Raw genomic sequence first — 24,007 nt, 5'->3', positions numbered from 1 at the left:
GAGCTAGAAACACCCACCACATGTTGATACAACTCTGACTCTCCTCCACTAACTAGTTTTTATTCAGCGCTGGGCACATCTGACCATGTCAGCGCCAAAGTTTTGTCCATTCACATCTAAAATACCTGAAAGTTTACACAGTGCTGTGTAAGCCTTTATTATCCAAGACTAATAGGTAGGTATCTGACTAATATGAGTTTATTGGTGTGAGATATCGACCCCCAAAAAAACATCTTCAGTGACAAGAACATCATGGAGTCCTGCGACATATGGTATGATTCCCACATAGTCGTTATCTCAGCATCATGGAGTCAGTCTGGGATTACATCGAGACAGAAGAAGGAGACTCAGACTGCTTAAATCCACAGAGGAACTGTGGCGGTTTCTCCACAATGCTTGGGAAAAAAGTCCCCGTAACAAGAACTTAACAATCTCTGACGCCAAACTACAGAAGCTCCCAGCTGTGCTGTTTTAAAGCCAAAACTGGTCACGCAAAACATCGATTTGATTTGCTTATTTTTCGATTTACTGCATGTTATTGGACATTAAACAATATATATCAATATAAGATAATATGCTTTACTGATTTTAATGGATAAGTAGATTTTTCCATTAAAAGGGAGGGCAGGAAATATTGTTTTAAGTTCCACTGACATCCACAGTCTAACTAAAAAAATAATAGTAAAATACTACGAGCCAAGTTCAACACAATCAGGCTGTCTTTGTGTTAGAGGCCTTAAAAAAAACAAACAAAAACAAAACTTCAGTCAGAGATAACAGGTATCATGTTGGTTATCAACTTTCTTCATTAACTCAGACATTTTGCCTCAGGCATTCTGAAGGCATTCACATAATAGGGAGTTGAGTCTTTTATGCACAAACTGGATCAATTGAGAACCACCTATTCCAATCAGAGACATTATCAGAGGAACTGATGATGGAGGTCTGTAATTACATAACTCACTTAAGCACCTTTCTACTGCAAGTCTCAGTCAGCCAATCAATTCAATTTTATTTATATAGCGCCAAATCACAACAAAAGTCGCCTCAAGGCGCTTTATATTGTACAGTAGATCGCACAATAATAAATCACACACATAAAGTCATGCAACATTTTTTATGTATGCCTTTCTAACATTTGCTCACACACTCACAGTCTGGTCAATGCAATGAGAGCAACTCGGAGGCTCAGTATCTTGCCCAAGGATACTTTGGCATGCGCACTGGAGGAGTCAATGTCATCAATGCACCAACCTTCCAATAAGGAGACAACTCACTCTACCACCTGAGCCACAGTCGCCCAGGAAAAAGTAATTCGTTATACTGGTCGTTACATTGTGTTTCAGCTATTTTAGAGTTACATGAAAGCAGTCTCCTAATCACCATTAAACAATATAAACCTGATTCTACAACCCCACACACCAACACAAATCCCTAATGAGGACACACATTTCTAAAATCTTTCTCTTAATAGAATACAAAGCTGACCACACAAAGCACAGAAGAAACCCAGCACAAAACCATGACTGCCACATTGATTCTGGTGTAGAAAGGTGAACGGGTAGAAAGGGAGGCTGCAGCCTGATCTGTTGTTACCTGTTGAAGTTAAGGGTCTGGCTGCTGGGGCCACCATTCACTCTGGGATCTTGGCTAGGTTAGCGTTAGCATGCTGTCTTGGCAGATGCTTGGAAAGAAGTGAAGTTGTTTCTGTCCCGGGTGCAGTTTTCCACTTTACCATTTATCTTGTCCTTTTGTGTGAGGCAGGCAGACTAACAATTCCAAGGAACTGTACTACTGACTCCTTAGGGAAACAATTGTGCATGTAATAAGTGTCCCTGTGGATTTGTATTGCACTGTATTTATTTGTTGTGGATTTGCTAAAATAAAAATTTTTTTTTTAAAAAAAAACCCCCACCTGTATGTGTCATACTGGTGACAGCAAGTTATCAGGTGATTGTTACAGTGCTGGCAGGTTGCCAGGTTGGGGGGTTATTATTAGTGGCCTTTTATTGTGATAGACTAATTTCATTAATTTTCAATTTTAAAAAAAAAAAAAATAAAACTGTATAATTTTTTGGCTGACATTTCCTTTTGTCCCGTTTATTCCAGACTCGTCCCTGCATGATCTTTTGACTGCAAGATTTTATACGAGTAGGATCGAGGCCTTTGCACTCACCATGTGCATGTTTGATCACTACATAAACATCAAAAATACTTCTCTTTTCTTGTCTTTATGCCCTCTGGTGCCCTTTTTAATACAAGTAGGTGCTAACTTGGTGCAGCACTCAAAAATTACTATGACATTCAACAGGCAGCAAAGAAGTACTGGAGAGGCAGCTATACAATTCACTGTACTCCTGCTTTTGAATTTTGTTTTACAAGTATTATCAACCTTGAGTTCAATGGAAACCCAACCTTGCACATATTTTACAATAAATTCAATAAAAGCAAACTTTTATGACCTACGGACAGAAAGCCATGAAAAGCACTTGGTCAAGTAAATGAAAGAATAATAACAGTAAGAGAAAAAAATGGCACTTTGAAATACGGTTTTGTAATAATAGTAATAAAAATTGTGGGATATAATGATCCGGAGGCTTTGGGCCCATTGAAAAGGGCTAGAAAAACAGACTTGTGTCTGACAGTCTACAAGGCCTGCCTCCGGCTGTGGAAATATCCCTGACGGCTTGGCAGAGCCTCCGACTGCCGTTTCAGCCGCTATCTTAATTTTCTCCTCTAACATGTGTAGGAAATTTACTGCTTCATTTCATCTTGTCACAAAGGAGCACTCTGCACCTGGTTTTCACCTTCCCTCTATTTGCAGCCCTCTCCCTTGTCTTGCCTCCATTTTCAGGGAAGTCTTAAAGCTAATGAGTTATATTAACTGAGACATACGCTCTTATCACGCCTGTCACTGGCTCAGGGACTTGCATTCAGAGATGTAAAGCAAATTAACATTGGAAACATGGCTTTTACTTCAGTGTATTGTACAAGTCCTCCCCAAGCACCAAATCACAGGTGAAAATAAACATATTAATGCAATGAGACTTTTACCTTCACAATGTTTGCCATCCCCTTTATAGCCTGACTTGCAGATACATTTGTATGACTTCAGGGTGTTCTGGCAGATGGCGTCAATGCTGCAGTTATCAAGTGCCTCTGCACATTCGTCCACATCTAGAAAAAAAATAAAATAACAAGAGACAGCAATTATATGGTGAAGCTAAAACATTCTTGGTGATAGCATTGCATTTATACCACACAAAAACATCCCCAATTTCTGAATGTAATGGGCCACGCTCAGAGACACAAACAATTAAAATGAATACAAAACCCAGCTTTAGAAAAAAGGCGGGGACACTTTTAACCATGTGGTAGGGAAATAACCATTATTTGCGCTTCAAGTGACCTTTAAATGAACACTTCATCTCAGAGCCTGAAAACAACTGGGATGCACTGGCCACTGAACCACAAATGTCCCCAAAACAGCCAAGAAGGCAGCGCTTTGAGGCTGCATGTAAGCACATCAGCATGCTAAGACAGTGCAAATATGCAGATTAGGAGCGGGTATGTTAATGTATAAGCATGTAAACATTTGTGAATTAGTACTAAAGAGAAGTGGAACTGAGGCTTTTGAGCATGTCATTGCTTTTAGAAAGATATAGTACAGTAGTGTTGCTGACTTACATCTCAAAATAATTCTTATTCATCTTATGCTGGGCGGCTAAGTGCATGTTCATTCACTGTCTGAAGCAAGCCAAGCTAGCTCATCTCCCTTTAAGCAAACTTTCTTCTGATTGGTTGCCACTTCCAAACACTTCTGCATTCACAGGCAGAGCCGACATGCCTGTAGAATATCTGCTCTTGCTGGCATCATTCAGATCCAAGAGTAGAAAAAACACATTGTAAGAAACTAAGCATTCAGAGCAGACTGAAGACCATTCTGGTCTCCTTGGGATTATATACATATAATGCTGACCTCATTATTTATTTTGAGCATTTACTGTTTTGACAGTAGAAGAAGAAGCACAGTAGTTCCCATTAAAACATTTAATGTCATTGACAGAATTATGCTAAGAAGAAATCAGGGATCATTAAGTCAGTAGACAACACAAACACCTAGCTTTGACCAGCAGCCTTTACTAAGCTAAAAAGCAAGTTTTCAGATGTACTTAAACTGGGCTTGGAAAGACTTGTTTAACCAAACTAGGTGCACTTATTTGTTGGTCAGGCATGAATAACTGATTTTTGGCATTGATAAAATTGTTCTGTAGAAAACTATTAACTGTTGTGCAACCAAGCAGAGTTTGGATTACAAAGAAGAAAAAGCAAAAGATAAGAATGGAAATGGATTTAACCAGAAGGAAGATCAGTTTGGCCTTCACGGAGCCCCTAATCCAGCCAAATCCCAGTTAACTAGCCCAGGTGTTTAGGATTACCCCCCTTCACACAGGGGGAGGGCAGCTTAACAAGGTTTACATAGCTTCCAATATCCACTCTTATCACAAGCCCTCTGCAGGAGCTGGCTGATCCCACTGGGAAATGACCTGCAACCCAAACCCCTGAGCTTAGCATTTTAGCTATATCTGCCTATTCCCTGAGGATGTGAAGTCTGCACTGGAAAGGAGGACAGTGACACTGCAGAATTCTCAAAAATGGAAGATGAATGGAAAATGTGGAGAAGAAAACAGAATGCAATATGCTCACCGTGCAAACATAGTGCAAGCATCGCTAACAGCAGTAATACCACCACTAACAAAAGTCTCAAATACTATAAGCAAGCACATAGTTTCTGAAGTTTAGCTTTAATAAGACTGAAGCTTTACAGAGTTTGTACACACAAACTCTGCAAAATGTCTAGAGAATAAAGTCTGGGAGTTCTCCAAAGTTTCCCTTTTCTCACATCTCGCACACATGAGGAGATTCTCTGCACCAGAGGTATTTTCACAACTGGAAATAATGTTTAGCAAGAACTGTGCAGAGCATGCACAAGGCAAAAAACTCACAAACACAAATTAACTAGAAATTTAGGATGGTTGTGGCTCAGGAGATAGGGTGGGTCATCTACCAATTGCAAGGTTTGATTCCTGGCTCCTCCACTTTGCATGTCAAAGTGCCCAGGGGCAAGATACCGAACCCCAAACTGTCCTTGATGCATCCATCAACTGTGTGTATATAGCATTAAAAGGGTGTGCGATTGTGGTTTGTAGTCTGAGTGTTCACTGAGAGTAGAAAAGCACTGTTTAAATTACCAGTCCGTTTGCCATTCTCCAGACAAGTACCTGCTCTCATGGGCTCATTCAGACTTTATAGATTCTGTGATGATGAACTGAATCAGACATGCCTTGAGCTAAATGCCCACAATGACAGCATTCAGTAAACTTTAGAAAAAACACATAATAATTTAGTAGTATATGCATGGTTTGCTCAGTATTTTAGTCTTGGTCGTCATTACTTAAACATTGCAGAACAGCATGAAAGGTAATTTAATGAGCATCCTGAGGATACACAATTCAATAACTGTAGGACAGAGATGACTAAAACAAGAGACTATTATGTGAATGTATTATTAAGATTCAGAGATTCAGATCTCACTTAAATTGAAAGAGTTGTGAAGGATTTCTTGCTTGCTGAACCCAAGAGAAAATGTTGTTTAGGCCACAGACTTTGAGTGGTAGGAATTATGCTCTCTGAGCGACATGTCGGATCATCATGCATCATTAGCAACTCCTACCCTCAACAACCTGTTTCAACCATGTGTAGCTTCCCAAAACCAACTATCCAGTATTCCAATATTTTCCTCTAGTTACAGGTATAGTCTGTATATAAAAAGTTAATCTAGCCACCATGAAGTCACCCACTGGTTTGTGAAGATCTGTTTTTTGGTGTTTTTCCAGTTGATAAGTTTAAAAAGTCATTTGTCAGTCTCTAAATCATGAATCATTTTATCATCTTTCTGGAAACCATAATGTATAAGGTGAACATCATTCGGTATTCAACTAGATTTTAATCGAGCCATTGAGGCCATGATTTCATGAAAAGTGTTCACTGAAATAAAAAGAATTTTTAGGACTTTCTACAATTGGACTTTTAAATGCATCCAGATAGATCGGCCTTCCCGGCCATCACAAAGTTTGTTTTGAGATACCATAATCTGACAAACTGCTTTGTGGAGTTCTGAATTCATTCAGATATAATGGTTGGATCTATGTTATACACATGTTGTAGCTATGTAGTGCCAAAGTTATGTCTAAAACAAAAAAATAACACGTTACAATGTTTTGCTTTGCATTTTTAAATAGGACTTAAAATCTGACCAAGGGATTTCTTTAATTTAGAGAAGTTGTGCAGAAAAAGACAAAATCATGATTTTGGCTGTCCAGCAGTTTAGGTCTCACCATATTTGTGTGTTAGCGTAACATTTGGCAATTGTTTGGTAATTTAAAAAGTTATAGCTATAAAACAGAGTGGAAAATGTTAAAATTGTCAAAACAGACTGACCATCTGCTCAGTAACCTTATAAAAGCTGAGCATCAACACAACTATGAAAATAAAAAAATACCAGCAAAAGCGTTTTCCAGCAGCAACATTATTCTTGTAATGATGTGCCATGTTTCACAGGTCTGTTGGGGAGTTTAGCATCTGTGCACCATTCAGCAGGGGAATACAGAAACCTGGGACAGTTGTGGCTTATTTTGCCAAGTTTCCACAAACACATTTAGAGTTGCAGGAGGTCCTCAAGACCCTCCAGTGATTTATATTTGGTGAGAACAATATAAATTCTCCCCAGGAGCCTGGCTTCTTTCTCGTTACAGATAGTCTTCCAGGGTAAGAGCAAAAGAGGCTGTTTGAAGAAGCGTTTTTCAATAGACGAGGTATTAATCACAACAAATTATCTGTCCTATTGTCAGGTTTCCTGGTGCCAAATCTTTGTGGTAATTAATATTCATTATGACAGAAACTCAAAGAATCCCTTATTTCGTCATCCTATTAATGTTCCCATCTGGAGAATCAGTTCACTTTATCTTTCCAGTCCGCAATGCTGCCGGCTCTTAGGCTTATACTTTGGGACACACATGCGTACAGGTTTGCACGCTCACACTTTCGTCTCAAGTCAAATTTGCATTCAAATTGATGCAGTTATTTCTCCAGGCTACACTTGGGTGCGAGAGAGCAGCAGCAGATATTAGGCTATAAGTGTCTCAAATGTTACATAACTGCCATGTTGTGATATATAATGTCTTTACTAACACTGACAGGCAGCAGCTTGCTGTGTGATTAGGGTTTTAATACAACAGCCTTAACTTCTGAAACTGTAAAACTAACTATACAACACATGCACCATACTCGAAATCCTCCAGGCAATTTATGAGTTGAAAAATAAAATGAAATGGATATTTTTGCCAAAATTACTTACAAATTTAGTCATCTTTAGGCATGACAGAGTTGTGGTACCAGTAACATTTGGGAAACAATGACAATGAACAACAGATAACTAACTTAACAGCTAGCAAACTGTTGGAATTCAGCTGAAAAGCAGAGAAAATAGTAAACACAAATGTGTTTTAATTAAATTACTCTCTCACAGTCCCATTGTCTCTTTGTTGTGAGCTAAAGAAAATGAAATAAACATCAAAACTAAGAAATCCTGGCCCACAATAGCCCATGTCTGTCAAAGCAATGTTTAAAAACCCACCCATAAAAGTCACTGGGAGCCTTCCAGCAGACACATGGACAACAAAAGCTAAATGCGATGGTCTCTCTGGAAACCCCACTGCCTTTGCCATGGAAATAAACATGTCAGAATCAATACACTCTTTGGTTCAGTCCAGGGGATGATCCTCTGAAGGCTTGAGAAAAATGTACAGGGCGTTCAGTAATGCCGCCCTGGTAATTGACTCATGCCTAAGATGAAAAAGATTGTGTTTTTCATTGAGAGGTTCTTTCATTCTTTTGTGTTGAGGAATCACATTTGTTGGGAACAAGTTAAGGCAGCATAGAATGAAGCCGGCGCTTCGAGACAAGGATGAATAAACAAAGTCAAAACAACAAAACCAAAGACGAGAGATATGTTGGGCAATGCTCAGATGTTTAAACAGTTTCCTCTGGGGAATGTGTCAGTTGGAATATTGCTGTCTTGTAGCTCTCCTCTGGTTTAAGCACTTGAGCATATTAAAGCCACAAATAGCTCAAGTCTGTGTTCAAACACACTGACATTTGTGGAATATTGAATCCAGTGACTACTCTGGATGAAACCAAGTCATACAATAATAAAGCATGTTTTCTCTCCCTGATTCCACTTCATTTCTTGCTTACATGGCATGCTCAATAAAACTAACCCCCACCATGCGTCAGACTTCTAAATCCCTGCATGGATTGTGACATGCCCTTACTCAGAAAGGCACAATTTGGAATTTTTTATTTTGGCATGATGGAACGTTGCGGGGTACATTAAATGGGATTTTCTGTAATTGTATTCAATTTGCTGGATAAAACACGCTCCTGTCCTCAGAAGCGGTGATTAAGAAAGTTACTCCAAAAGCAGGCTCCATATTTAAGTCAAAGCAGTCAGCTTAATGCTGCTGGCTGTGGAGGTGAGACTTTGTCAGAGGTGCTTTTCCTCCCTGATTTATTAGAAAGCCCTGGGATAAGCAGTGTATTTAGCTGGGCCAGCTCAAGGGGGTGTTAGCAGGAATAAGACTCAGAGGGGAGAGAGCGCGAGTGTGTGGGAGAATTGTAGGGCTGAAGGTGTGTAGTTCAAACATAGGGTAATGTTGACTTTGAGTATTGAGACCCTAGCTGTTTGCTTTGCCCCAAACCTGCCCGCCCCCCCCCTCAAACCCATCAACTTTCCTTCAAATACAGAAATAGACTGATTGGAGCTGGGACACCCAGAGGTGTAGCTTTACTTGTGCCGCCTGCAGCCAACTGTGAAATAATCGTCACAAATATGGAGCGAGAGATGCATTCAATAAGCGAAAGTAATAAAATATTCGGCCGTGTTTTCGTGACAGAATGATTTCGGAGCAATATTTGAACATTTGTGGTGAAGGATTAGAAACAAAACATTCCTCCTGACAAAGCCATTTTCCGATGAACTTCCAGAAGAGGAAGGGTGCTGGGTTCAATGCCATAAAAATGTGTTCTTGGGATCACAGTGTTTGTCATACTGTGTATAATTACAAAGAAAAGTATTGTAATTATCCATCTTAGAACCACACTTACACTATAGTTTGGGTTGCGGTTGAGCAGGATGGGGTTAAGGTCAGGATAATTACTTTAGGTACAGTGCAGCTGTCAGAATGGCTGTAACGCCTCTTTTATCTTCACCGTTGTAAATGATCCATATGATGTTTAGCTCACAAGCCAACTATTTGTTGTGAAGCAAAGCAACTGGTGTGGAAAAACCAGCAATCATTTCTTCTCCATTGATTTGCACTTGTAAAACACAAATGTGCATTTTCTGTATTAATAAAAGGGTCCAGGCATGTTTTAAAATATTTTTAAAAAGTACTCCGCTTTGAATGATGTGTGTTTTACACGCTTTTCCCCTAGAAACGTGTATTTACTTCCTTATTTGGGTGAAAAATGATTAGAATTATATCAACACCCTTGACCTCAGAGAAAAATACAAAATCTCTAATTATGTAAATAATAATCATTTTAGAAGTTGGAATCATTTTACACTCCACTCTCATTGTCTGTGCAACAGATGTGCTTTGTTTGCAAAAAAAGGAATCACACTGTTGCACACAGAACCACAACCTTTCAAATTACTTCCAAAATTTCCAAAAAATAAACAAAAATGTATTCACTATGACATATACTGGAAGGTGTCAAAATGCTCAGGAAAATCTCGACAAAGAGCCCAAGGTGTTAATCCAGCCTCTAGACTCTTTAGCTCATTATCCGACCTGAACAATGCTGCCAAACACCAGAGGACAATGTGCACATTTAACGTTGTATACAGCACATCTCCCATACTAATGCAAGGCTTTGTGATTCTTTCCTGTAACCTGGGAGTCACCATCACAGCACTCTGGAAAAGCTGTAGCTACTGAAGTTGTGCTGGGGCAGCAAAAAAGTCGACCTCGAAAAAAAGAAATCGTTTTGATGAAATGCAGACGTCAACATTAACACAAAATTTAGCATCTCGCCACCCTTCTTGCCCAGATCTCCCTTCAGCTAATGAAGGGACACAGTGTTGGCTGTCCAGCAAACCTCTAAAAAGTTGTGAATAAAAATATCCACTGCTTCCATTCGGGATATTTACACTCATCCTTCACACACTCTTAATGTTTAGGAATCATGACCACTGACTGATCCTGTGCTTTCAGAAACTGTGATCACAACTTCAAAACCCTGCGGGTCCCTCCCTGCTTATGTCCACCAATCATGAAGCCTCAGATTAATGTGGGGGTAAAAACGTACAAGAACCTACAAGATAAGTTTCAGCACCCAAGTCGTGTTAACATGAAAGACATGAACTGTGTCCAACACCCTTAATTTATTTAGACATCTAGACACTTCATTTCATATTGCTCAGGGCCACTCACCATCTGTTATGTCTATTAGGAGCACATAATAACACAATAAGGGTAGACTGACTGACCCTTGTAGTGCTGCTGTATCCCGTAATGGTGTACTACACCATTTTTACACTTCCTAATGTTATAGAGGCTGTTCCATATATTAAAGGCATTAGAATATCACAGTTAAGAAACAGAAAAAGGTATGTTTGATAAACACACAGGACGCAGGTAGGGTTGAATGGAAATTGCCATTGATTTGCATGATGGGAAATGTAGAATTTAGTGTTTTTGAACTTAGGCCTTTTCAACCCACATTTAGGAGCCTGGACATTTTTTAAAGTCTGGTTCTTTGCAAAAGAACAAAGCTTTTCTTGCGTTTCTTTTTTATAACACAATAGCACAAAAATAACCCATCTGCATTTTGTACAACAGTGAGTAAAGAGTGAGTAATCCTCCAATTATTTAAGATATCTAATCTAATGTGTGCCTGTATTATGTGAATTATTCTAATTCCTTTTCTAAGTCTTTAACAATCTTTTTTCACCTTCTTAATCCAAATTAATGCGCTCTTTACTTGTTATTACCATAGGTAAGAAAAATTGATCCTCTGATACTAGTTGATATTAAAAATTCATATTGGGATAGGAATTTATTTGCATTTATTTATTGATACCAACTTCACTTGGTCATACTGACAAAAACTTCAAACAGCAGCTAGACATAGGGAGTCACACGGCCCCTCCCCTCACTAGCAGCTGAACAGGTGAACAGCAGCACAACAAACAAGGCAATGAATCTTAAAGACACACCATGGCCTTCATGACCGATTTTATGACTTCAGTAAAGCTCAGTAAATCAACAACACTGATGTATTAAACAGCCATCATGAATGTTAACCTGGCCAGCGCACATGTTATCATTAGCCTTTTAACTATTAGCAATTATCCAAATTACCCACCCCCAACTGTTAAATTATCATTAAGGCAGCGGCTGGCGGTTATGGCTAATAATAAAACGATAATGTTAATGAGAGAGCTAGAGGGGAAACTATATTAGTCCCATTTTAGTTTACCAGATAATTATTTGTGACTAACAAGTGTTATTTTTTTCCTATAGTCACATGTTGAAGTAGAGAACAGTCTACCGGAAATTAGACAGCAAAAGTGGCAGTCTACCAACTTTTTGATCAGCAATGAAAATATGGTGCCAAGTCACCAGAAGCACAGGAAATACACAGGGCTGTAGCTGAATACATTTGCACAAACCAGCATTGTTCTAATCTAATCTAATATTTTTCTGGGCAATCGGTACAGAGTTTGAAATTTTAGTATCGTGACAACCCTCCTACACGGTGAGCTCCATTACACCAACAGCTGAAACGATGTATGATGTATTTGGGGTTCATTACAGCATTTCAACTACTCAAGGCAACTCGTACACAATCTTTCTGTGTAATTCTTCCATCTGTTCGCTCCTTCATGAGCGATTCAGAGTGTCTGCGCCTCGTAGCATACATAAAGACAACCGCAGCGATGAGCCTGGAGACTGCAGAGTAAAGAGCAAGTGGACTCACCTCGTCTCATTTATAAAACATTTCTCAAGGTAGCTCAAGCTCAGGCTTTGTGAATAAATAATGTCTTTTCTCTGTGATTTTGTTCATAGGCCAAGCATCTGGTGTCTTTCCTTTAGCATGTGTGGCCTTAATAGACTATGACTCACAGACCTCCGGACCACCTCCAGAAGGAAAACACTTATTACAGTAATTAAGTGAATCATAGAGTAATACTAAGAGAGAACAGAGAGAGAGAGAGACTGACATGACACTCTGTTAAGTGTCAGAGGTCTAATACATACATACACCTCTGAATAAATGAGCAGAGCTTGTAACAGATCTCATTAGGAGCTCACTGACAAGAAATTAATCTGTTCTCTTCAAGTGATTTTTCAACCGTCTTGGAATGTGTCCTCAACTGTTAATGACTTCTTGGCCTCATGTAGGATATTTTATATGCGGGAAGGGTGGCACTTAGTCCAGCTGTATACCTTATATTTATGCAGCCAGAGCTAACTGACATGACACTCTCCACTCTGCACACAGCAATTACATTCATTGGTGGTTGCTTTAGCCAGATACAGTACCAACTATAAAGATGGTAACATAGCAATTACAGCACAAGTGTGATATTTTTAGTTGTTTCCTGTCAAACTGAGGGATAAAGTGAATGGTTCTCTGTGTAAGCCATGAAGCAGGCATTAACTGCTAAAAGTTCAGAAATGTGGACTTTAGTGGGCTGGAACTCACTGGACATATATACTTCATTTCAATCCTGACCATGGGCTCCTATCGAGCGTTTAAGGGGCCACCGAGTCACAGCACCTACTGTATCTCAAATCAGATGTCAGATTAAAGATTTTACAGTCACGTAATTACAAAAAAGACCAAATTTTCCACAGAAAGAAAATGAGTAACCAGGGTAACGACTATACTTTCAAAGTGCTAAAGGAGATGGGAAAACAGAAAGTCTTCAACATTTGAATGAATAATTGATTAGCAAAGTAACTGACAATTAACTTTTTGAATCAAATTATTAGAAAATAAACAAGGCGACCCGTGTTCAGCCCAAAACCGATTAAGATAAAGCGACTCTCGGCGGCTCCCTTGTCGCATGTTTGATTTGGCTGAGCTACATGCTGGATGACCTTCCTGATGCAACCCCAGAGGGGGTCTGAGTCAAGCTTTTACTTGCCAAGTGAAAGTCTTACCCACTACACCACAGAGCCAGTTTCAAAGCCTATTAAGATATTTTCTTAATAACTGTTCCGTTCCAGTTGGGTCTGCATCTAATTACTTAGATCCATTGTTATTTTCTCTTTTTCGCATTGTTCTGGTCATAAAAGGTCAGACAAAGTTTTTAAAATAAAAGACACCCATAGTTTTTAAAATCAGGCCAATAGTCCAAACCCACATTTGAGATTACCACGATAAGCTCTAAATCCTCACATGTAAAAAGATGGCATTTCTGCTTTGTGAGACAAAATTTAAAAACAAAAAAATCTGAAACGTAATCAGTAAAACCCACCAACAATTCATTAAAGCCACCACATATTTACTCAACTGCAACCTTGCAAAATGATAGATGACAGCATACCTGTTATTTTTTTTAGCATATTCACTTTATTTTCTTTTTTTGGTTTAAATTAAATCATAATCAGAACAGTTACTGATCAGTGAAGCACTGCACTTTGTGTGGCAACTCCTGCAATATAACTTTAGAAAAACATAATATAAATCAACATTTCTACCACCTTACGCTCAATCGCCTGAATTACTGCAAAATCCCATCAAAAACCTGCCCATGTCCTTTTTATACATGTGATTATTCAGCTATGGCCTCAATTAATTGGAAATACAAGTCAAGATTCTTGGGGCTATAATATTGGTTTGTTGTGTCACCAGCAAGAACACTACACTAAAAGGACTGAAGCACTATAAAGCTCCAATGATTAGTTGAGTAATCGCAAGTTAATCAACAACAAACTAAAATAATGAAATGAGTATTTTGACTTTTAAATGTAAAGAATTTACAGTTCCTGCTTTCTTCCTCTTCTATGTCTTTGGAGTTTGTACTACTGGTTACACAAATTAAGCTCCTCTGCATTTTTTTGCAATTTGTTGACATTTTATAGACCGAATGATAAATAGAAGAGATAACTGATAGATTAACTGACAGTGAAAATCTTAGATGTCTCTTTGATTGATAGTGCAATGATTAAGCCACAAAGAACAGTATACACTATCAGGGTCTGCAATAAATTTATATCTAGAGTTCACCGGGGGTGACTAAATACTTCAGAGGGTCATATGGTTTTTCCCATGCCTCTGTTCATTTAGGAAGTCTCACATTCATCAGTGAAGTCATCCCCCTTTCTACCCAGAATGCACTGGCCAGAACCCACCAAATAAATAACTTTTTTTCATTTGGATTCCTTGATGTATTGGGTTGGATTTTTCCATTACTAAGCAGAATAAGAGCATTTCCTTTAACTTCCAGCAGTCTCTAAAGCTGGCGCTCACCATCAGGAATGTAAACACACACAGTCTGTAAACAAGGCTCTCTCTGACCCCCAACCCCCCTCGACAACGCTGACCACCGCAGACCAGCCTAATGACGTCCCTCCCTGACCCCGCCAAACTTTCAAAGACAGACGCAGCCCCATTATTGAGCTCAGGGGTCGCAGGAGGGAACCCAGAAGAGGGTGAAAGCTGAGAAAGGACAGTGTAGCGTCAGCCATGGTTTAAGAAGTTACAGACACGGAGATGACAGGCCCTCTGATATCTTCTCCTGAATCCTCGAGTCCCCAATCAGTGAGTAATGGAACAGAAAAACAAATGTGGGCTCTGGGAGGTTAGTGGATTAATGATCTAAGAGTTGCTGCAGCTGGCTCAGGGACGGCACTGAGGTTCCTCAGTGAGCCATCAGCACTTGTGAAGGGGGCTCTAGAGGTGAGTCAAAGACTCGGGGGGGTCAGAATACCGTCAGTGCTGACTCGATCCTCCCCCGAAATCAACGGGGATGTTGTCAGCACAGAGAACAAAGGCCAGCGACAGGGTGAGAGGGAGCAAGGGGAAGAGATAGGGAGCAGGAGAGAGAGCTTTCTAATTTTAACCACAATGCCACAGTTGAGAGAAGCATCACAGGGCTCATTTGGAACATATTGTTCAAATTAAAGCCTTGATAAATAAACAAGCCTCAAACAAGCACAGCGCTCTGTACTCCTGAGTGTGAGGGTTAGAATGTTTCTTTTATACCAGCGGACACTGGTGTGGCATACAAAGCCATTACCCTCAAAAGTTTGGGAGATTTCAACCACATTTCCCCCCCATCCTCTGTTGTACCTGAGATCTATAGCTTTGTCAGCCCTGCAACCATTTGAAATTAGGGGACAAATGGTGCTCACAAGGGCCTCACCAGCTGCTGATAAAGTGATTTTCTGCTCGAGGAAGGCAGAAAAGGCGCTCTGACAGAGGGGCTTCAGTAGCTGATGGGTTCCCCTGGGCAGCAACAGGGAATCTGCAGTGTCTACAGGTTATAGTTTTGTGTGGCTGTGACCTGACATTCATTCTGCCTATAACATCTGCAAAAAATGAGTAACCATTTATATTCTACATGTAAATGCAATGACGATAGAAGGCAGTTCAACAAACATAAGTGGGAACAGACTGGATTAAAAGCAAAAATTATGAGCATACTTTTACCGTAATCGTAATCTGTGCAGCCACAAAATGACTATTTCCAGAAGTAGTTTGATCATTTGGGGAATGATCGTTTGATGAGTTTCAAGTCTATAAATGGGGAAAACAAAACAAAACAAAAAGAACATACAATGTGTAAAACATCCAATGTCTGGAGGTAATGAGTCTACTTTTTTTTTTTTTTTTTTAGCTCCTCTAAGTGTTTTCCAGGCAACCAACTGAAACTACATGCAGTTACTAGGTGTGATCATTTAACTAAGATACCTTCGATTTAATTAGATGTGTCTTGTAACAAGAAAACCAACAATTCTTGGATTTTTGTCAATACAGATCATTTGAAAGTATATCACGATTTTTTATTAATTTTCACACAACTTATTTCACCAAATATCAACTTTACTTGACCACACGTCGCACCACATCTGGTTTGTGCTGTAGTCAGTGCTCACATTACGGTATAGAGTTAGAGCCACTGGATAAACTGTTGATGCAAACGTCCGTTTCTTCATTGTGTTCTGTTACATTTTTCTTATAATGGCAAATAATAAGTCAGTGGCAAATTTTTTACCAGAGCAGATAAGGAATGAGAGCGAGACTATATGATGAGACATATAGTCTCATCATATAGTCCAAATACACAGGGCAATGGCAGCAGTGGCTGAAAGTAGGTTTTGGTGCAGCTGTCCTTTTCAAAACTCGGCCGAGACATTGGCAATGCTCTCTGCAATACTCACTTTGCAAAATGCAAAGCTGGCCATGGCAGCATATCAATTCTGAGGAAACTCCTGGTCAGATATTAAAAAATATATACATCTACAAGCTGAAGAGTATACCCTATAGCCTGAAAACCTGAAAGGACCCAGAGCTAACATTATGAAATATTATGAAACAGTGAATCCAAGGACGATGATGATGAAACTTTTAGTGCAGCATCGGCAGCTTCATCGACATCATCTTCAGATAATTAGGTAGTTGGGCAGGTTTTGTCAAAGAAACTGAGCTCATTTTCATCGTGTTGGCATTTTTGCACTGCATTTCTTATCATGCATGCTGTTTATGGGAAACAGACACATTATGTGAGATTGATAGCCCACCACCTTGGTATATAACTACAACCAATAAGACCGTAACATTGCATACTATAATATTAAACAGCACTGCAACGGTGATGTCAACAGACGCTGTCACAGAGACCAGGGCAGCTGATATGGTTTGTGAAATGTGACAAATTACAATATTTTTCAGTTAAGAAGTATGGATTTATTTTCTAGGAGAACACGGGACAAAGAAAAATGCACCACTGCGTGAACGATGCCCAACCCCACTGATATGTCTCCGAGAAAGATCAATCAATGTATGTATAGGAGTGGTCACTACCAACATTTGTTTTTCTCTTAGGTTTTTTTTTTTTTATTGCCTTTTGTTTGCTTTGGTCTCGTATAAATTGGTGAAAGAGTTATTGATTAGAATATTCTGTGGAGAAAATATATATTTTAAAAAGGTAGGTGGAATATAATTTTTCATTGATGTCACTTATTTATTTTTATGGACATTTTGGTTGTTGAAAAACTATAAATAATGACTGAAATAAAAATCATTATCATCATCATCTGACAGCTGAGCAACAACGTTGTGCTAAGCAAAGCCAACCAGTATTCAGGATGTAGCCTTATATTTAATAATTACCAAGGGAAACAGACTGATTAAAAGCACATAAAAAGTCTCCTTGAGAGGGAAAGTCAGATTTCTTAAGGCGAGAATCTTTGACACTCTGTTGCAGACTGAAAAATGTCTTGGTTTTATATTCCATCAGCCAGGATGAAAGTGAGCAACTGTCCAGAACGAAGCCCTGCTGAATCACCTCGGGTCGCAGCTTGCGCCAGACAGCTTTGACTTTATGTGTGTCTGTAAATATGGCACTCACTCTGCAGCCTACTTGCCCCCAAAATGAGATTAAAATGTTTGTATCAAGCAACAGCTTGGCCACACAAAAACCAGGGAATTAGAAAAACTACACACAATAAAAGCCTGATCTGTTCCCAGTTTTTAAGCGATTCTCCGGCTATAATGGATTCTCATTTTTGTAAGTGAAAGCACTTTTGCCTTGTAAGTGCAATCATTAATATCCAGTCTAAAAATCACTCATCGCAGTCATAGACATTCACCCACAGATCAAAGTCAATTTTGTTATTCATACTGCATTGCTCTTGGACAGAATTGTTATCAGGAGTTTTCACCACTCAAGTAATGCCAAGATAATAATCTCTCTGCTCTCTCGGCTGCTCTGTAACAACATGTATAGTGGTATTGGAGCACCACTTGTCAGGCAGATGCATTGCGAGTGTGTCTGCTGAGTGGTACAGTGAAGCCGGATTGGTCCCCTCCACCCACTCATCAGCGAATGACCGAGGGCTACCCCGAGGCTCAACCTGCCTCAGAGTCTCTGATCATAATGAGAACACAACTATCTGACACTGCATGCCTGTTGCAGAGAGTGAGAAGACAGACTGAGACAAGCTCGGCTCTTATCAGCACAGGAGTATTTTTGCTTAGGAAAAGGAAGATGTTTAAAGCTTAGAAGCTCATCTGCTTTCACCGGGCTTGCTAATAAGCAGGTAGGATAAATTAGCGATTGATAAATTAGTCAGCAAGTGACTCATATTCCACTGTCCTTTATTTATTTAAAAAGAAAAAAAAAAAATCACAAAGAACCTCAGTTAGGACAGAAAAAAAAAGTCTTTTCTTCGTAGTTGACCTGAATACATCGTCTAGTCGCAGGCTGTTAAAAATTACTTTGCCAAAAATTGTGCTCAGCGCCTTGGCACACAAATAGGGACTTTTGTGCATACTTGTTTTAAGGCACATCTAGTCTCTGAGGGGCTAAGTGTAACCACCCAACAAATACCACTGCAGGAGCTCGTAAGGACTCTGGGGCAATACAGAAACCATGCAGCCTAAGAAATAAGAGTGAAGATGATGAAAGAGAAATGCCACGGTGGTGTCAAAACGCTCAAGCCAAATGACTGGCCACGTTCATAGGAGACAGCGCCACAGTCTCTGTCCGCTTGTCTTCCCCCCCCCTTTTTCCTTTCTGCTAAACAGCAAACTCTAAGAGAAGTTCAAGGCCAAAGGGATAGGCAGAAATAAAAGCTCCATTTAAATGGTTCTTTCATGTGGCTTCACATACAGTTTCAAAGACTTGTACAAATTACCATGCACTGACACAGCCCATATACTGTCTCCGTCCCAGTTGCACATATACATATACATACACTGACATTTGCAAGCTTACCCAGACCTGCAGCACATTCAACCTTCCATCAAGTAACAAAAGTGGGCTGGACAGGATGGGAGGAAGGGGCGAAGGGGGCAGAGGGGAGCTGTGCACATCTTTTTTTTGTTGTTGCAAAAATATAATTAGCACACTGGCTGACAGGCAGCTTTCTGACATGGTCAGTGTAATGCAGTCGTTGCTTCTGGGTGACAGAGAAAAAGCACAGCCACTTCATTAAGTGCAAAGGAAAGGAAGCGAGGACAAAGCAAACAAAGCAAGAGTTGTGTGAAAAAGGAAAGGGGCAAGCGAGTGAGCTGGGGGATTTCTGCTACCCTTCCATCTTGCTCATCGTGTAGACTCAGGCAGCACCTCTAGGTAAGCCACCCCATGACTTGGGCCTCACATTGCCAAGGCTGCTCGGTTCCCACAGTGTGTCAGGGCCTGCATGTGGCCTTCCTCCCTGCTTGGGCAGCCCTGCGTCTTTAGACCCCCAGGCACCGGAGCAGAGGTTACACCAACACAGCCAGCAACAGCAGCATGTCAGCCCCACACCAACCGTTGCCTTGGTGCCGCTGCATTAGCAAAGAGCTCCTGACTCTGTTCAAGGGAAAGTGATTTGCCATGACGTCTATGGCTCCCCACTTTTCGTTCTCTTTTTCTCGCTTGTTGCTGCTCGCTCACTAAGAAACCTCCTCTCTCCCCGTCTTCTCTCTGCACATTTAATCTCTCCCATTTCCCCTGGTCTCATTTTTCCCCCTTCGTTGTCATTCTCTCCACCACATCCTCAAATCTTCCCTTTCACTTTTTTTCCCCCCAGAGTAATGACTGATGCCTAAAACACAGTGCCATGATTAGACTGACACTGATGAAAGACAACATCTGTGTTGAATAAATATTGAGCGGACAAATTATGCTCTTTTTTTCAGTCATTGTTCATCTCCGTTTCTTCATTTTTCAAAATTGTTCCCAGCTTGCAGAGTGAACAGTGCCACAGAGTTGCCACCAACACCAAACAATATTTATTTTCACTTCAGCACAAAAAATGCTCACAAATAGCGACAGAGCTAAACGCGAATAATATGTCACTGCAGAGCTGCACTGATAAACAGGAACTGGAGGAGAAACCCATCAAGTGGTCACTGCGTTTCACTCGATGACCAACAAACAGGTGCATGCCATTACAGACCAGCTCTCATACAGCAGCATTCCACAGCACAAGGAAGTGTGTAATCGATGTTGTGGAAAATAAAGTGAGAAAAAAGTAGTTCTAATTGCAAAATGTAAATATTGAGTTTTCCCACAAGTGGGGGCAGACCACCCAGGATGCAAAATAGTCACCCACCCCCTTTCTCTTTTTGCCTTGTCGACCGCCGGAGAGATGTCTTTTTGTGAGTGCAAAACATCACCGACCACAATCAACACTCACACAGAAACCATGATGTGTCTTTGCATGCAAATACTTCTGGCAGCTCTGGCTTGGCATTTGTATTGTGGGAAAATTAGGTGATGAAAACCTTGAGGAGAAGGCTGAGTGGATCAGAAATTTAGTGTATAACACCATGTCTGCCTTGTTCCTGCAAGGTGCCAGACTTTTTGATTCAGACTGTTCCTGTCTGCTGTGAATAAATTCTCACAAGAAAAGAGAGCAAGAGGGCAGCCGGCTGGGCAGGACAACACTGTAGCTGCAGTGTCTGACAGAGACTCCTCCATGTGTGTGTGTGTTACAGGCCAGTGTCAAATACTTGTCTGGACTGTGACAAATACCTCCCAGTAGCCTCACCACAACTACCTGCAAGATTAGAAATGAAACATAACTGTTGGCACTGCTAATGCCGTTTGAAGATCAAAGGCAACTGTTTTTCTGACAACAGCGAGCGTTCAGCGAAACTTAATTTAAGCCTTATTATGTTTCCACTATTTGTCTTGGCAGGTCTACGCAAATATATGCAACTGAGCACACTGACACAAGAGAAAAGCAGTCAAATGATTGCAAAATAAGCCGCTGAATCAACAGACGGCATCTGCTTGAATCAAACAGAGAATAATAGATGGATCAAAGTCTGCAAAAAAACCTTCACTTCTGCTCATTAAATTTCAAAGTATTCTACTTTAAACTTTTTTAACACGCATTTATTTAGGTACACGTTTGGAGCTTTCCAAAGGCATGCAATAAATCTATTAATTAGGCACCCCGCCATTCAACCAATTCACTCAAAATAGGAGGTATTTCGAGGTGAAAAGAAAGCACAAAAAAACTTACCTTGAGTGGTTTTACTTCCTGAAGCTGACTGTTGGACAAAGGCGACCAGGCAGAAACCTACAAATCCAAGGCTCGCGCGTATCAAAGCGTGCATATACATGTTAACTTTCACTGTAGTTTAACACAAGCACTTTCTAAGATCTACGATGCGCAAGAACACATACGAGGGTGTGTGTGCGTGTGCTATAAAGGTCTCTTGTTATTCCCTGTGAGAACCCCCTGACAGGACACTATGCGATCCTTTTTTCCCCTTTTAACGCCTGCTCATTTGAGTTTCAAGTGATCGGGGTTGAGGACAGCCCGACAACGCGGAGCGGAGGAAGGCTTTTCTGTTATCATGTTTCGAGCCAGACCGATGTCAATTTAAGAAAGGGGGAGAGAGAGAGAGAGAGAGAGAGAGAGCAGGGGAGAGAGAGGGGGAAAGAGGGAGAAATGGAGAGATGGAGTGCAGTGGCGGGGTCTGAAGGGGGAGGAGAGAATAAGGAGCGTCCGTGCTGCGCTCCGGACTCCTCTTGCTGCTCCTTCTCTTTCCTGACTGGCTCTCAGTGCTTCGTTCTTTTTTTGTTGTGCAGGAATTTACACACAGGTGTTGGCTGAGCTCAAGGTGGACAAGTGTTGCCGTGTGCACTGAGAGTGGGGCTCACAGGTTACTTGGCTGATGCCACCTGCGCAAAAAAAGGGGAAAAAAGAAAGAAAGTTGCCGTCACGGCAGCGTGGTAAAATCATTGCCTTAAAGGGGGGACAAGAGGGCGGATGGATTTATAAAAGACTCCGATGGAAAAAGTAATAGCCCGGAGATTGCATTTTTGTTCTTATCCAGCAGACTGTACAGCCCATCTAGTCCCTCAAACAAACCAATAAGCGCCTATTTACGGATCATGTGTGCAGCATCGACGTGATCTCGTCTGCTGTGCTGATACAAGATTATAGTTGTCGTTTAACGTTTTTACCGAGAGCACTTGTTGGCATTTAGAAATAGTCCAATCGAGACCAAAACACTGAATTTTCTTCAACACTCTTAACAAAATTATTTGATATTCTTTATCCCATCTCGGCACTGAATTGAGTTCAAAGTTCACATCACAGACAAAATTGCAAAACTTCTTTGAAAATTGGAAAATGAATATGTTTTTTTTTCTTCCAAATTTCGATTGACTTTCTTGAGTAACATCCTTATTCCAAGGTCAATTGAGGGCCTTAAGCAATTTCATGTCCTTTTTTAAGCTGGAGCTGGACCTGTATGAAGAACCTGTGAATCTCATAAAAGATGACTTTAATAAAACCGCGTAGATGATTATGTTGAAGCTACACCAGCTGTTAAAAATACAGTTCGAGATGAAACAGTTCCTCAGGTATGATAACTTACAATTGGTATTTGTTTACAGGAAAATCGGTGAAAGCTTTATGAAAATCATCTGGTATATTGGGAGAAAACAGGATAGAAATTATATCTCGAGTCATCTGGTTCCAAAACCTTAACCAACACCACATTACCAGTTTGTCTTTTCCTGCAGGAGATTAGCTCAACAACCACATTTCTCTCAGAGATTTTTCCCCCTCCTGGCTTTGAATAAGTAAGCCCTGTCTAGTGACAGAAATCAGTAATACTGAGATTCACTGAGGTATTTGTGAAGCATGTGTTGGAGGGAAAAACATTAGAAGGCAGCATTTCCTTGAACCAAATAAAGATGAGACAGCTTTAGCATGTTAAAACTTTTGAAGTTAAATTCGGGGGTTGAAGATGAACAGCCATCAGCCATTTCTGCAGATCATGAGTCACTCTGTGCACACCATTACCCCCAAGACCTGAAGAGAAATGAGGCTTGAGGAGTTACATGAATCAGAACAGGCCTTTTTCATATCATCGCTATCACAACCCACTGAGCTACTGTGCCACATTTCACCAGCAATGACATATGAAGCATTTGTTTCCATGAAGTGTGCAGCGAAGGAAACACATCTGTATCCCCACACCTGCTACCTCCTTCTGCATTATCGCTTAAATTAACCAGCTGTGTCGATGCATTTATGTTTGCATTTCGCTGTGCGAACAGATCCAACACTGTAATCATCACGCCTGCTCCCATGTGTAATTTTTTTTCTCAATCAAATATAATTAGGGCATCACAATGAGGCTGATTGCAGATAACAACTCTGCTTTCTTCAGATGATGCAGACACACACATTATGATGGGGTTGAGGGCAGGAAAGGAGGAGAGAGGATTATTACTCATTATACTGTATATTATCTCTGTCTATCTCGATCTCTATTTTAAAAATTACCAGTGAAATATTAATTATTTTGGATTCAGAGACAAGAAATTTCATAAACAATGTCTTTTAGTGTGGATTCCCATGCTACCCCACATTTCACCAGAGACTAGGGGCCTCAATTACTAAGAGATTCAGTGCAACAGAATAACCTTCTGAGGATCCCTCTTTGCATCCACAGAAGAAGAAAAAACATGTAAATCCACAGCTCAAAGTCAAGCAGTTCAGTGTAATTAAAATAACATCCGTCAGGGATATGGAAATATCCCATGTCCCCGTGTCCAAATCTCTGGGTAATTGTGAGCACTTGTATAACCAAATGAGCTCAGAGTCACACGGGGAGTTGGAGAAAGTCAGCACATGGTTGCCACAGAGCCCATGCACAAGTCACACTGGTGGATCAGTGCACTTTTCAT

The 24,007-nt window shown here is 40.4% G+C and overlaps 1 protein-coding gene across 2 annotated transcripts in view; it reads right to left on the bottom strand.

The window, feature by feature from the left end:
• Positions 1–21,843, bottom strand: part of scube3 (signal peptide, CUB domain, EGF-like 3) — a 75,907-nt gene extending 54,064 nt beyond the window's left edge. For both annotated transcript variants that reach the window (XM_005448605.4, XM_005448606.4), the window contains exons 1-2: positions 21,321–21,843; positions 3,055–3,177 (exon numbers count right to left, since the gene is read on the bottom strand). In XM_005448605.4, the coding sequence (XP_005448662.1) occupies positions 3,055–3,177; positions 21,321–21,420 (223 nt within the window). In that variant the 5' untranslated portion in view covers positions 21,421–21,843. The remainder of the gene's footprint in view (positions 1–3,054; positions 3,178–21,320) is intronic.
• Positions 21,844–24,007: the final 2,164 nt, after the last annotated feature.

This window comes from Oreochromis niloticus, linkage group LG20, assembly GCF_001858045.2.
Source record: "Oreochromis niloticus isolate F11D_XX linkage group LG20, O_niloticus_UMD_NMBU, whole genome shotgun sequence".
Lineage (NCBI taxonomy): Eukaryota > Metazoa > Chordata > Actinopteri > Cichliformes > Cichlidae > Oreochromis > Oreochromis niloticus.
Note: the sequence above shows the minus strand (reverse complement) of the source record. Positions and strands in the feature narration are given on the sequence as shown.